The 13,714-nt window shown below is 46.1% G+C and overlaps 1 protein-coding gene across 1 annotated transcript in view; it reads left to right on the plus strand.

Annotated features, from left to right (window-relative positions):
- IGF2R (insulin like growth factor 2 receptor) overlaps positions 1-13,714 on the plus strand; it is a 490,127-nt gene that overhangs the window by 352,224 nt on the left and 124,189 nt on the right. Inside the window, exon 32 of the mRNA XM_063917832.1 lies at positions 5,605-5,731. Coding sequence (XP_063773902.1) covers positions 5,605-5,731 — 127 coding nt within the window. The remainder of the gene's footprint in view (positions 1-5,604; positions 5,732-13,714) is intronic.

A 13,714-nucleotide genomic window follows, 5' to 3' on the forward strand; every position in this document is an offset into this window, starting at 1 on the left:
GCCCTCATTTCCACTTTCCGGGCCTTAGCCACTGGCAGCTCTGGCTCAACTTTCCTGTTCCTTCTGGCTGGAACAGGGAATCCAGTATAGCCGGGTTCCAATACAGTATGGTACCATTCTTCCACAGCCTGCACTACCGTTGGCATAATTTCCCCCGAAGATGGCATCTCCACTTTGTCTGATAATGTCTCTGACCCAACCTTCGGCATAACGTTTTCAGCAACTGGTGTAGCTATGCCTGTGTCTGAACTGAAAATAGGCATAGCCAATGGTTTTAGCTGAGAAACCTCCTCCTGAAGCTCCGCCTAGTTTTGTGACAGAGCCTTATTGGCCAGCACCAGACTTCTATCTCGTGCCTGGTCACAGGAGATTTTCTCTAATAGTCCATGGCTATGTACTACAAAGTTTTCAGATCTGGGTTTAGCCTTTGCCAAGGTTTTCTGCAACTCTGACACCTGGCCTGAGAGCTTGGCAATCTCTGCTCTACTCCTTCCCAATTTGGTCAGAGAGTCAGACAAAAGAGATTCCTTCTCCTCCAGCTTTTGCATTAAGGTGTTCACCTGCTCTTGAAGTAAATCACATTTTTCCTTAAGCTCTTCTAGCTCCTGGTCCTTTAATTGGACATTATTTTCAAGGTCACTTATGTGACACCAAAAAAAAAGGTTCCATGCTAAAATTTTCCCCAAGATCTGGATTACTCCCCAATAAGATCTCCACTTCACTCTCCAACTGTGGGGCTTTAATAGGGTCACATAAGTTCCTGACCTGAGGTGTTAGAGCTGTCACCCCTTTTGTTTTGTTTTTTGCATGAATTCTTTTTTTGTTACCCATTTGAAGAGACACTACAGAATATGCTGTATATCTGAAAATCTTTATTCACCTTGTTACCTTTGAAAACTGTAAGTGAAAGGGAAAATTAAAAATTATTTTTTTCTCTTTTTAACACAGACTAAGTGATCCCAAAATACCTTACACTAGTAGTGCAAATAAACAACTTCTCCCTTCAGGCTCTTAAAACTAGAACTCAGGGATTGCTGGGACACAGTGCCACAAAATTTCTCTATTTAAGTAGAACCACACTTATAAAAGGTTTCAACTTTGCTTTATTGGTCTTAATGAGCCAATTAACAAGGACACCAGACTCCCATTACCAGATTTTGCAGGCACAGGTAAAAATAAGCTTGGAAAAGAAATTCAGTTATAAATTATCAGCTGCTTGCAACCCCTTAAAGCAAATCAGCACAGCTACTTTCAATGAATGGTGCAAAGCAGAAAAGTCAAAACAGTCCATGCACCCTGCTTAACCCCTTTGCTGCCAATGCAAACCCCTGCAGTACAAACGAACACATTCAGTTTAAACAAAACATATCATTATTTTTACCCTGTGGGGTTGGTTTTAACCACTACTCACAACACCCTTAGTCTGGTACTGATGCCCACGAGTTTAGCTTTGTCTGGAGTTCGCTGGTATGTGTGCTGCTACTATGCAGCTGTTGGGTCCTCTGCCACATGTTCCACGACTAGCAGAAGGGTCCCTGTTTAGGCGCCATTTGTAACAGCAGACTTGCTAGAATGTGCTCTGCTACAAAAATCCACCAACGACCGACTCCAGGCTTGTGCAAAAACAACAAATGCCTTTTATTCAGGTAGCGCAAAAACAAAGATATACATAAAACAAAGATCACTGTCTTTAGTATAAACAACCAGGGAGGTTAGGCCCTGCCTCACTCCCTATTACTTAATAAGGAACCCTTCAGGTCCCAGCATCCTGACACTAGTGGCCCAGCCCTCCGGATCCCACTGTCCCTAGCAGGCCTATCACCTGGACACTAATTGCCTTCAGGAGCCCTGACTCATGGGAGAGACTCTGCTTTAAACCCAGCACCCAGGTGCTGGCTGATGAAGCCGCTTCTTGGGCTAAGAAGCCTATAAGACCTGGTCTGGGCCAAATGGATGGAACCCGGTCCAGCCACACTTCCCATCCACCCCCAGGACCCTGTGTGTAGCTTACAGGTGGCAAAGTACCTCTCCTGCCACAAATATCAATATGTTCAAAAACATTTATTAGGTACATACTTGTATGTGTGTATAGTGACATTATCTGGGTACCCTGTGGAATGCATAATTTTTCTAATTTGTACTGCTTTACTCCAGATCTTTAAATGTATGATTATATAGTTGCTGTTCTATTAAGCTTTTTATACAAATACTCTATTTCACTCAGCTTCTATAAATGTGCTTTTTATTTATTTTTTCACATTCTTTATATTTATGTATATTTTTATATATATGTATATTTTATTGTATGTTTTTCTTTAGCCTCGCGGGCCCCTTGTGGACTAGTTGCGTGTGTTTTATGTTTATCTTAGTTTATTCCATTGTGACATGTGTTGCCCTATTGGCGTTTGCGGACCACGGATGAGTGTGGAACGCAGGCGTTTCCGCCCTGGTAGGGCTGGAACGCATACTGCTTCCACCCTCTCAGACTTACACTGATGGCTCTGGTGTTGGCGCTTGCTACAGTGGGCGGAAGACTCGTGTGGAACGCATGAGCTTCCGCCCGCGGCTGATGGAACGCAGGCTGCTTCCGCCCTGCGATGTTTATTGGTTTATCCCCCACCCGGTGCTCGTTTATATTTATAAACTTTTGAGCAACTCGGCGCACACATGTATCATTTGTGGCTGCGTTTAGTAATATATAAGTTACGGCTATAGTGTGATGTGGTTGGACTTACCTTTACACATGCTTTGACATCACTTCCTGTTTGAATAGTATAATTGGAGCATGGGGCAGTGGAGCTTTACATAGCCCTGTCCTGATGCTCTTAGTGCCTATGCTGAACTTCTAGACTCCTGTAAGTAATTTGGAACTATTACTGTGGATTTGATTGGTGATATATATTAATTTTATGATTCTGTGACCTGCAGTCTTATGATATATCAACTTTGTTGTAGTAATTCTGGAGGAATTAACATCTCCTTTGACGGATGTCTCCACCTTTACATATACTGTGAGTTAATTGATTAAACTATTGGATTGGACATTTGGATGATCTTTATGTATTACCCTCACCTGACATTGTTTCTATATTTAGGTCTTATCTATGAATGAACATCTTTATGACGGAAGTCTACCCTTTTTTATATATATACTGTGAGTCAATTGATTGACTAGATTGGACATTTTGATTGCCTTTATAGATTATCTTCACCTGACATTGTTTCTGTATTTAGGTCATATTTCATTCTACTACCTACATGTGGGCTTTGAATTATGCATTGAGTGAGTTATCTCTTTGTTTATCTGCATGGTGGTGACACTTCTTCTGTATTTAGAGTATATACGTATGCACATTAGTGTATATATATGTGTGTCGGTATGTGCATGTAGATTCTTTACTATCTTTTGTTAAGGTTGGTGTTCGGCCTTTTGACACACTGATATATATATATATATCTCTCTAGGCATATTATTGTAGTATTCACCTAGGGGTGATTCATCTTGGTCCACATGTGGGCCCGGGAGGCATTGTTCATTATTTTCAATACCTGATGTTTTTTGTTTTTGTTTGTTTGTTTGTTTTTTTTTCTTATGCAGTGTATATATATGACTCTGGATGTTGCTGTATTTGCTCGTCTTGATAAAGATTCTGTGTTAGAATCGAAACGTTGACATTTGGAGCTATTATATTGAACATTAAAATATTGTTGTACCAGAATTGGACTTATTTCATCGTTTGGAGAGTGCCTCTCCCCCAATGGGATTTGTTCTATATTTGTGGATTCACTGTCTCAGTGTATTTCCACTGAGTGCACCCCACTGTTGTTAATGATTTGATGAGAGTGCAGGCTTAAGTGCATATATATATACACACACACACACACACACAAATATATACAAATTGCAATTGGAATGAAATACAGAAATAAAATCAAACTTAACAAAAGATGTTGGAACATCTATTATCTTTAGTTGTAATAAACAATTAATTACGCAGAGATCAACATTAAATTATTTCTTTTAACTGAGAAAAACCAAACATAGTCCGTCTCTGATTCGAATCCTAGGTCTCAATTTTGCTAGGCGGGAGGCTAAACCACTCTCCTACAGAGCCCATTCATTAGTTCTACATGCACAAGTTGTATCTGAATTGAACATGTTATTCAAATGTTGTTTATACCTTTTTACATTTTGACTTGTCAATTGCTGACAGTCTGATTCCTGTGTGCTACATTGCAGGACCCATCCATGCATGTGCTGAAAGGGTCCTGCGCATACGCAAAGTACTGATAATCGGTACTTTGCGCATCCCGTCGCAGATCCTTTGGTATCTGAATAACCCCCCTAACCTATATATCTCCTCAGCCGCAATGCTAAACTATGCTAATGCTACAGGAAGGGTAAAAGACACCTACTGCTGGCTTTGCAGATCTGAGTACTGTTTCCAAAGACACGCAACATCAGATCGCCATTGCGACCGTCGGTCACGATGTTTGCAGCCTAAGGCTACTAATATTGGCCACCTCATCTGTGCTGCGAAGGCCAGTAAATCTGGGTCGGAAGACACTGGCCTTGGTGGTCCAAAAAAACGTAAATGACATGCTCCTGATTTCGGGAATGCTGCCCAGCGCCACCCACAAACGCCGTCAGTTAGGGGGCGCTGTGTGTGATGACGCAGGATCTGTTGTGCACTTGCGCCATCCACCTACCATTGTAGTTGTTTGCAAATCATTGGATTTAAATACAACTATGATTCAGGCCTACAGTGTATACCAGACATTAGAGGAGATTTATTACGCATCCTAAAGAGCAGATAAGTGGAGAAGGTGCTCATAGCAACCAATCTGCCATATTAAATAGAAAATACTTGATAAATAAAGGGGGGTACTCATGGAGCGATATTCTAAGCAATCTGACTAGATTGCTTAGAATATCAGCATGATCGCTCCGTGTGTAGCCCCCTCAGCGATAGCGATGCGCGGCCCCGCACATCGCTATCGCTGCTGCTAGATTGGCCTGCATGCAGGCCAATCTAGCGGGTCGCTCACTTCACCCGCTGGGTGAAATGAGCGGCCCCCCTGTCTCCCCCCGCACGCTCAGCACAGATCGCGCTGTGCTGAGCGGCAGGAGAGATGTGTGCTGAGCGAACCGCTCAGCACACATCTCTCCTGCATCGGCCTGTGGGTACTGGGCTTTACAGTTAGAAGCGGACTGCTGTGAGCAACTTCTTTTGTCAACTTCTAGGCTCTTGCCACGCCTGCATTGTCTGTGCACTGTCAGTGTATTCCTTGCAGCTTGTTCATGTCCCCGTACTATTATATTCTGTATGGATTATCACACCTCAATAAATTTGGCCTCTATCTTGAATAGTGAACTCTGTCGGAAAACTGTCCATCATCATCACTAGATAAGTTCTACGATATGGTTATTTGGAATACAGGCTCATATAGTTTTTATGTTACACAAAAACAAAGAGAAAATAGAATATAATGTGTTAGAGAACCTTTAAGATTGACCTCTACACTGTAATTACATTGCTACTTTCCTAAAAGTAACTACTTCATTATCAAGCGTTACATGTACCTATCTGATTTGATTTGTAGGACTCCATCCCGCAGTTAATCACAGCATTGGAGAACTGTGACTATAACGTGATGTGGAGCACAGCAGCAGCATGCCCATTGACGATAAACACACACGATAATTGTCAAGTCACAAACCCTGCCACAGGTAATGATGCCTATACCACAAGTCATGCTGTGGGAATCTTATGGGAAACCTCAATTGTATTTGAATAGAAACATTTATTTGGAATAAAGTAGTGTTTTAATTGATGAATGTGTAGCTAGAAGTATCATACATTGTACAAACTGTTCTACTCCACTTCAATATTTCCATTCCAGTGACCTGATCAAATATAACTTTTTGTTAAGGAAGAGAAGCAAGAGAACTGCCCATGCAGCAATAATGTATATCCAGTAGTCCACACAATTCAATATGGGGGGAAGGGGGGGGGGGGGGGGTGGAGTGGAGATAAATACAGTTATAATGATCCATGCTCCTAGCTCTATTAATATCTTGTAGTCATACACCAGTGGTTCCCAAACTGTGTCCTCAAGGACCCCCAACAATTCGTTTTCCAGGTCAATTAGCAGGTGTAGTCATTACTAACTGATATGTCGAATTGCTTGGTAGAACATCAGAGATCAGCCTCAGTATCATCATAAGACTACCAGAATTATACTGTATGTTAGAAGTACAAAGTTTCAGTTCCAAACATTATTTCTCAGACGTCCTAGTGGATGCTGGGAACTCCGTAAGGACCATGGGGAATAGACGGGCTCCGCAGGAGACTGGGCACTCTAAAAGAAAGATTAGGTACTATCTGGTGTGCACTGGCTCCTCCCTCTATGCCCCTCCTCCAGACCTCAGTTAGAATCTGTGCCCGGCCAGAGCTGGGTGCTCCTAGTGGGCTCTCCTGAGCTTACTAGAAAAGAAAGTATTTATTAGGTTTTTTATTTTCAGTGAGCTTCTGCTGGCAACAGACTCACTGCTACGTGGAACTAAGGGGAGAGAAGCAAACCTACCTGCTTGCAGCTAGCTTGTGCTTCTTAGGCTACTGGACACCATTAGCTCCAGAGGGTTCGAACACAGGCACCTGTCCTCGATCGTCCGTTCCCGGAGCCGCGCCGCGTCCCCCTTGCAGAGCCAGAAGAACAGAAGTTGGAAGACGACGAAATCGGCGGCTGAAGACTCCTGTCTTCATTAAGGTAGCGTACAGCACCGCAGCTGTGCGCCATTGCTCCCAGCACACTTACATACTCCTGTCACTGTAGGGTGCAGGGCGCTGGGGGGAAGGGCGCCCTGGGCTGCAATTGAGGTACCTTTGGCACAAAAACATACATATATACAGTCTAGCACTGTATATATGTAAAAAAAAAACCGCCATTTTTTACATGAAATGCGGGACAGAAGCCCGCCACTGAGGGGGCGGGGCCTTCTTTGTCAGCACACCAGCGCCATTTTCCCTTCACAGCTCCGCTGGAAGCAGCTCCCCAGGCTCTCCCCTGCAGTATCCAGGTACAAGACGGGTTAAAAAGAGAGGGGGGGGCACATAAATTTAGGCGCAAATCAATACAAAAAAGCAGCTATTGGGAAAATCACTTATTAGCAGTGAAAATCCCTGTGTTATATAGCGCTGTGGTGTGTGCTGGCATACTCTCTCTCTGTCTCCCCAAAGGACTTTGTGGGGTCCTGTCCTCAGTCTGAGCATTCCCTGTGTGTGTGCGGTGTGTCGGTATGGCTGTGTCGACATGTTTGATGAGGAAGGTTACGTGGAGGCGGAGCAAGGGCAGATAAGTGTGGTATCGCCCCCGGCGGGGCCGACACCTGATTGGATGGATATGTGGAAGGTCTTAAATGACAATGTAAACTCCTTACATAAAAGGTTTGATGACGCTGCAGCCTTGGGACAGCCGGGGTCTCAGCCCGCGCCTGCCCAGGCGTCTCAGAAGCCGTCAGGGGCTCATAAACGCCCTCTATCTCAGATGGTTGACACAGATGCCGACACGGAGTCCGACTCTAGTGTCGACGATGATGAGGCACATTTACAGTCTAAAATGACCAAGGCCATCCGATACATGATTATTGCAATGAAAAATGTATTACACATTTCTGAGAGTAACCCGGTTAATACCAAGAGGGTTTATATGTTTGGGGAGAAAAAGCAGCCAGTGACTTTTCCCCCATCTGATGAATTAAATGAATTGTGTGAAGAAGCGTGGAGTTCCCCTGATAAGAAATTAGTGATTTCTAAGAGGTTACTGATGGCGTACCCTTTCCCGCCAACGGACAGGTTACGTTGGGAAACATCCCCTAGGGTGGACAAGGCGCTGACACGCTTATCTAAAAAGGTGGCCCTGCCATCTCAGGATACGGCCGCCTTAAAGGAGCCTGCGGATAGAAAGCAGGAAGCTATCCTGAAGTCAGTGTATACGCACTCTGGTACTCTACTGAGACCTGCTATTGCTTCAGCCTGGATGTGTAGTGCTGTAGCAGCGTGGACAGATACTCTGTTAGACGACATCGATTCCCTCGACAGAGATACTGTTTTGCTAACCCTGGGCCATATCAAAGACGTCGTCTTATATATGCGAGATGCTCAGAGGGACATTTGCCTGCTGGGCTGTAGAATTAATGCTATGTCCATTTCTGCCAGGAGGGTCTTATGGACTCGGCAATGGACAGGAGATGCTGATTCTAAAAAACACATGGAGGTTTTGCCTTATAAGGGTGAGGAGTTGTTTGGGGAAGGTCTATCGGACCTCGTGTCTACAGCGACAGCTGGAAAGTCCACTTTCTTGCCTCCGGTTTCCTCACAGCCTAAGAAAGCACCGTATTAACAAATGCAGTCCTTTCGTTCCCAAAATGGCAGGAGGGTCAGGGGTGCATCCTTTCTTGCCAGAGGCAGGGGTAGAGGTAAGAAGCTGCACCATGCAGCAAGTTCCCAGGAACAAAAGTCCTCCCCTGCTTCCACTAAGTCCACCGCATGACGTTGGGGCTCCACAGGCGGAGCCAGGTGCGGTGTGGGTGCGTCTCCGAAACTTCAGCAGCCAGTGGATTCGTTCACAGGTGGATCTCTGGGCTATACAAATTGTATCTCAGGGATACAAGCTGGAATTCGAAGCGACTCCCCCCCGCCGTTACCTCAAATCAGCCTTGCCAGCTTCCCCCATGGAAAGGGAGGTAGTGCTGGCGGCAATTCACTAGCTGTACCTCCAGCAAGTGATTGTCAGGGTCCCCCTCCTTCAACAGGGAAGGGGTTACTATTCCACAATGTTTGTGGTACCGAAACCGGACGGTTCGGTGAGACCCATTCTGAATCTAAAGTCCTTGAACACTTATATAAAGAAATTCAAGTTCAAAATGGAATCGCTCAGAGCGGTTATTGCAAGCCTGGAAGAGGGGGATTTTATGGTGTCGCTGGACATCAAAGATGCTTACTTGCATGTCCCCATTTACCCACCTCACCAGGAGTACCTCAGATTTGTGGTACAGGACTGTCATTACCAGTTCCAGACGTTGCCGTTTGGCCTGTCCACGGCACCGAGAATATTTACCAAGGTAATGGCCGAAATGATGATACTCCTTCGGCAGAAGGGAGTTATAATTATCCCGTACTTGGACGATCTCCTCATAAAGGCAAGGTCCAGGGAGCAGTTGTTGATCAGCGTAACACTCTCTCAGGAAGTTTTGCTACAGCACGGCTGGATTCTGAATGTTCCAAAGTCGCAGCTGATTCCTACGACGAGTCTGATTTTCCTGGGCATGATTCTGGACACAGAACAGAAGAAGGTGTTTCTCCCGGTGGAGAAGGCCCAGGAATTAGCATCTCTAGTCAGGGACCTCCTGAAACCAAAACAGGTATCGGTGCATCACTGCACGCGAGTCCTGGGAAAGATGGTGGCTTCATACGAAGCCATTCCCTTCGGCAGGTTCCATGCAAGGATCTTTCAGTGGGATCTGTTGGACAAGTGGTCCGGATCGCATCTTCAGATGCATCGGCTGATCACCCTGTCCCCCAGGGCCAGGGTGTCTCTTCTGTGGTGGCTGCAGAGTGCTCACCTACTCGAGGGCCGCAGGTTCGGCATACAGGACTGGGTCCTGGTGACCACGGATGCAAGCCTCCGAGGGTGGGGGGCAGTCACTCAGGGAAGAAACTTCCAAGGACTGTGGTCAAGTCTGGAGACTTCTCTACACATAAATATACTGGAATTAAGGGCCATTTACAACGCCCTGAGTCAAGCAGAGCCCCTGCTTCGAAACCAGCCAGTGCTGATTCAGTCAGACAACATCACGGCGGTCGCCCATGTAAACCGCCAGGGCGGCACAAGAAGCAGGATGGCAATGGCGGAAGCCACAAAGATTCTTCGATGGGCGGAGAATCACGTGCAAGCACTGTCGGCAGTGTTCATTCCGGGAGTGGACAACTGGGAAGCAGACTTCCTCAGCAGACACGACCTCCACCCGGGAGAGTGGGGACTTCATCAGGAAGTCTTCCAACTGATTGCAAACCGATGGGAACTGCCACAGGTGGACATGATGGCGTCCCGCCTCAACAAAAAGCTAAAAAGATATTGCGCCAGGTCAAGGGACCCTCAGGCGATAGCTGTGGACGGGTGTACCTGTCGGTATATGTGTTTCCTCCTCTTCCTCTCATACCAAAAGTACTGAGAATAGTAAGAAAGAGAGGAATAAGAACAATACTCATTGTTCCGGACTGGCCAAGAAGGACTTGGTACCCGGAACTGCAAGAAATGCGCACAGAGGACCCATGGCCTCTGCCTCTCAGACAGGACTTGCTGCAACAAGGGCCCTGTCTGTTCCAAGACTTACCGCGGCTGCATTTGACGGCATGGCGGTTGAACGCCGGATCCTAGCGGAAAAAGGCATTCCGGATGAAGTTATTCCTACGCTGATAAAAGCTAGGAAAGACGTGACAGCAAAACATTATCACCGTATATGGCGGAAGTATGTTGCTTGGTGTGAGGCCAGGAAGGCCCCTACAGAGGAATTCCAGCTGGGTCGATTCCTGCACTTTCTACAGTCAGGGGTGACTATGGGCCTAAAATTGGGGTCCATAAAGGTCCAGATTTCGGCCCTATCCATTTTCTTTCAAAAAGAACTGGCTTCACTGCCTGAGGTTCAGACATTTGTTAAGGGAGTGCTGCATATTCAGCCCCCTTTTGTGCCACCAGTGGCACCCTGGGATCTTAACGTTGTGTTGGATTTCCTGAAATCCCACTGGTTTGAGCCACTTAAGACCGTGGAACTAAAGTATCTCACGTGGAAAGTGGTCATGCTGTTGGCCTTAGCATCGGCTAGGCGTGTGTCGGAATTGGCGGCTTTGTCATGTAAAAGCTCTTATCTGATCTTCCATATGGACAGGGTAGAATTGAGGACTCGTCCCCAATTTCTCCCAAAGGTGGTGTCATCGGTTCATTTGAACCAACCTATTGTGGTGCCTGCGGCTACTCGGGACTTGGAGGACTCCAAGTTGCTGGACGTAGTCAGGGCTTTGAAAATATATGTTTCCAGAACGGCTGGAGTCAGGAAGACTGACTCGCTGTTTATCTTGCATGCACCCAACAAGCTGGGTGCTCCTGCTTCAATGCAAACTATTGCTCGCTGGATCTGTAGCACGATTCAGCAGGCTCATTCTGCGGCTGGATTGCCGCATCCAAAATCGGTAAAAGCCCATTCCACAGGGAAGGTGGGCTCTTCTTGGGCGGCTGCCCGAGGGGTCTCGGCATTACAGCTTTGCCGAGCTGCTACTTGGTTGGGTTCAAACACATTAGCAAAGTTCTACAAGTTTGATACCCTGGCTGAGGAGGACCTTCAGTTTGCTCATTCGGTGCTGCAGAGTCATCCGCACTCTCCCGCCCGTTTGGGAGCTTTGGTATAATCCCCATGGTCCTTACGGAGTTCCCAGCATCCACTAGGACGTCAGAGAAAATAAGAATTTACTCACCGGTAATTCTATTTCTCGTAGTCCGTAGTGGATGCTGGGCGCCCGTCCCAAGTGCGGACTTTCTGCAATACGTGTATATAGTTATTGCTTAAATAAGGGACATTGTTATGAGCCATCCGTTGAGTGAGGCTCAGTTGTTGTTCATACTGTTAACTGGGTAAGGTTATCACAAGTTGTATCGTGTGATTGGTGTGGCTGGTATGGGTCTTACCCTGGATTCAAAATTTCCTTTCCTTGTAATGTCAGCTCTTCCGGGCACAGTTTCCCTAACTGAGGTCTGGAGGAGGGGCATAGAGGGAGGAGCCAGTGCACACCAGATAGTACCTAATCTTTTTTTTAGAGTGCCCAGTCTCCTGCGGAGCCCGTCTATTCCCCATGGTCCTTACGGAGTTCCCAGCATCCACTACGGACTACGAGAAATAGAATTACCGGTGAGTAAATTCTTATTTTTCATATGTCTCAGTGTCTTCATATGTCTCAGGTAAATCGGTGCAGTATTACAAAGGCTGAGCTTGTACGCTGCACTATTGCTAATTCACGTGTGTTACTGAAGCTCACAATGGGCATTACTAGTGATTGGCTTCCTATTGCCAGTGTGTGTTACTCAGCATGCAATCAGAATAGACAAAAGATATGGCTGGATCCTAAGGAATCATTTATGCGCACACACTGTAGAGAACAGGACTACACTAAATATAAATGGTCTAAGTGTTAATCTGAAACTTAACAGCTGAATCGGCATTATATAATACAGGCTATAGACAGACTTTGCATTATTGTTTTTAAAACATTTCAATGGACAGAATTGGAGGGGATGTATCAAGCCTCCTAAAGAGTGGGGAAGACGCCCATAACAGCCAATCATATTCTAGCTAGCATCTAGTGAGTAAATTCTATAAAATATCTAGATGCTGGTTGGTTGTTGAGGACAATTCACCACTTGTCTACTCTTCAGACGGCTCCTTCGGGGGAGCTGTTATAGTACTGTATATAATATAATATATATATATATATATATATATATATATATATATCTGCAGCGGGGTACATTGGTTTCCACAGGGAAAACATCGGGGTGTAGAGATGGATCGTGATCTACAGGCACCAACAGGCTATAGCTTTAGACTGTCCGAAGATGCATTGGGGCCTACTCTATAACCCCGCCTCCAGGCACTGGAGCTCAGTTTCGAGTTGGTGCCTGCAGAAGCAGGTCACTTAACAGGGGGGCTGCACTGGACAGCCCTGAAAAAGCTTTTAGAAGCTTTCAAGGGCCGCAGCACTTACATGTCAGGGTGACATTTGTGCTGCAGCTCCGTAACCTACCCAGCGGTGTCGCATACTCCCGCTGGCTCTGTACCCGGGTACTTGCAGCAGAGACACTCCGGCTTTAGGCACACGGTCGCAGACGCTCTCCTGGTTCGCGTGGCTGCTACAGAAGGGAGGAGGTAAGAGGGTCCCCCAGGCGGGACCTGTCATTAAATTGCGTTCCAGTCGCTGTCTAGGGAGACAGACTGCAATGCTGACGTGGACACTGTAACAGAGCAGGGAACCCACTTTATCCACCAGGGCAGATGAGTACAGGTCGGATATGTTAATGTCCACTTTATTAAGACTCCATGGTACCAGGTGGTGAAGTCCAGTATAGGGGAGAAGGCGCTTGGCCCCCGGCCCAGGGCGCCATTCTGCTAGTGAGTGTTCCCACCCTGGAGCTGCCTCACACTGTCCCTCACTCCCTGACTGAGAAGCTGGGCGCCATTTTCTAAAATAGCTGCGACTGGTCTCTGGGACTGTAGGGCAAGGTCTCCCTTGTAAACCCTCCTGTACATCAGTGCCGTGGTTTTACAAACACTTAAGTATTCTACATGTCAATATTAAGACAGCGTTAGTTAAGAACAAGTGTACCTGTGCCAGAATATATTGTACGAGTATTCTGATACTATACATCCGGTCTCAGACTGTGCGGATAATTATTTTCATGATAATAAAATTGCATTGGATTATCATAAGAACACACACCAATATATATATATAGCACAGATTGGTGGGCGGCACTCCAAGGATTTGCAAATCCTTGGAGTGCCGCCCACCAATCTGTGCTGTCTGCTGGGCTCTGTAGTGCCACGGGAGGGCACCCAGGTATTTATACTGTGCTGTTGGAGTGCCGGTCATACGTGTGTGTGTGT

The sequence above is a fragment of the Pseudophryne corroboree genome, chromosome 4, assembly GCF_028390025.1.
Source record: "Pseudophryne corroboree isolate aPseCor3 chromosome 4, aPseCor3.hap2, whole genome shotgun sequence".
Taxonomy (NCBI): Eukaryota; Metazoa; Chordata; class Amphibia; order Anura; family Myobatrachidae; genus Pseudophryne; species Pseudophryne corroboree.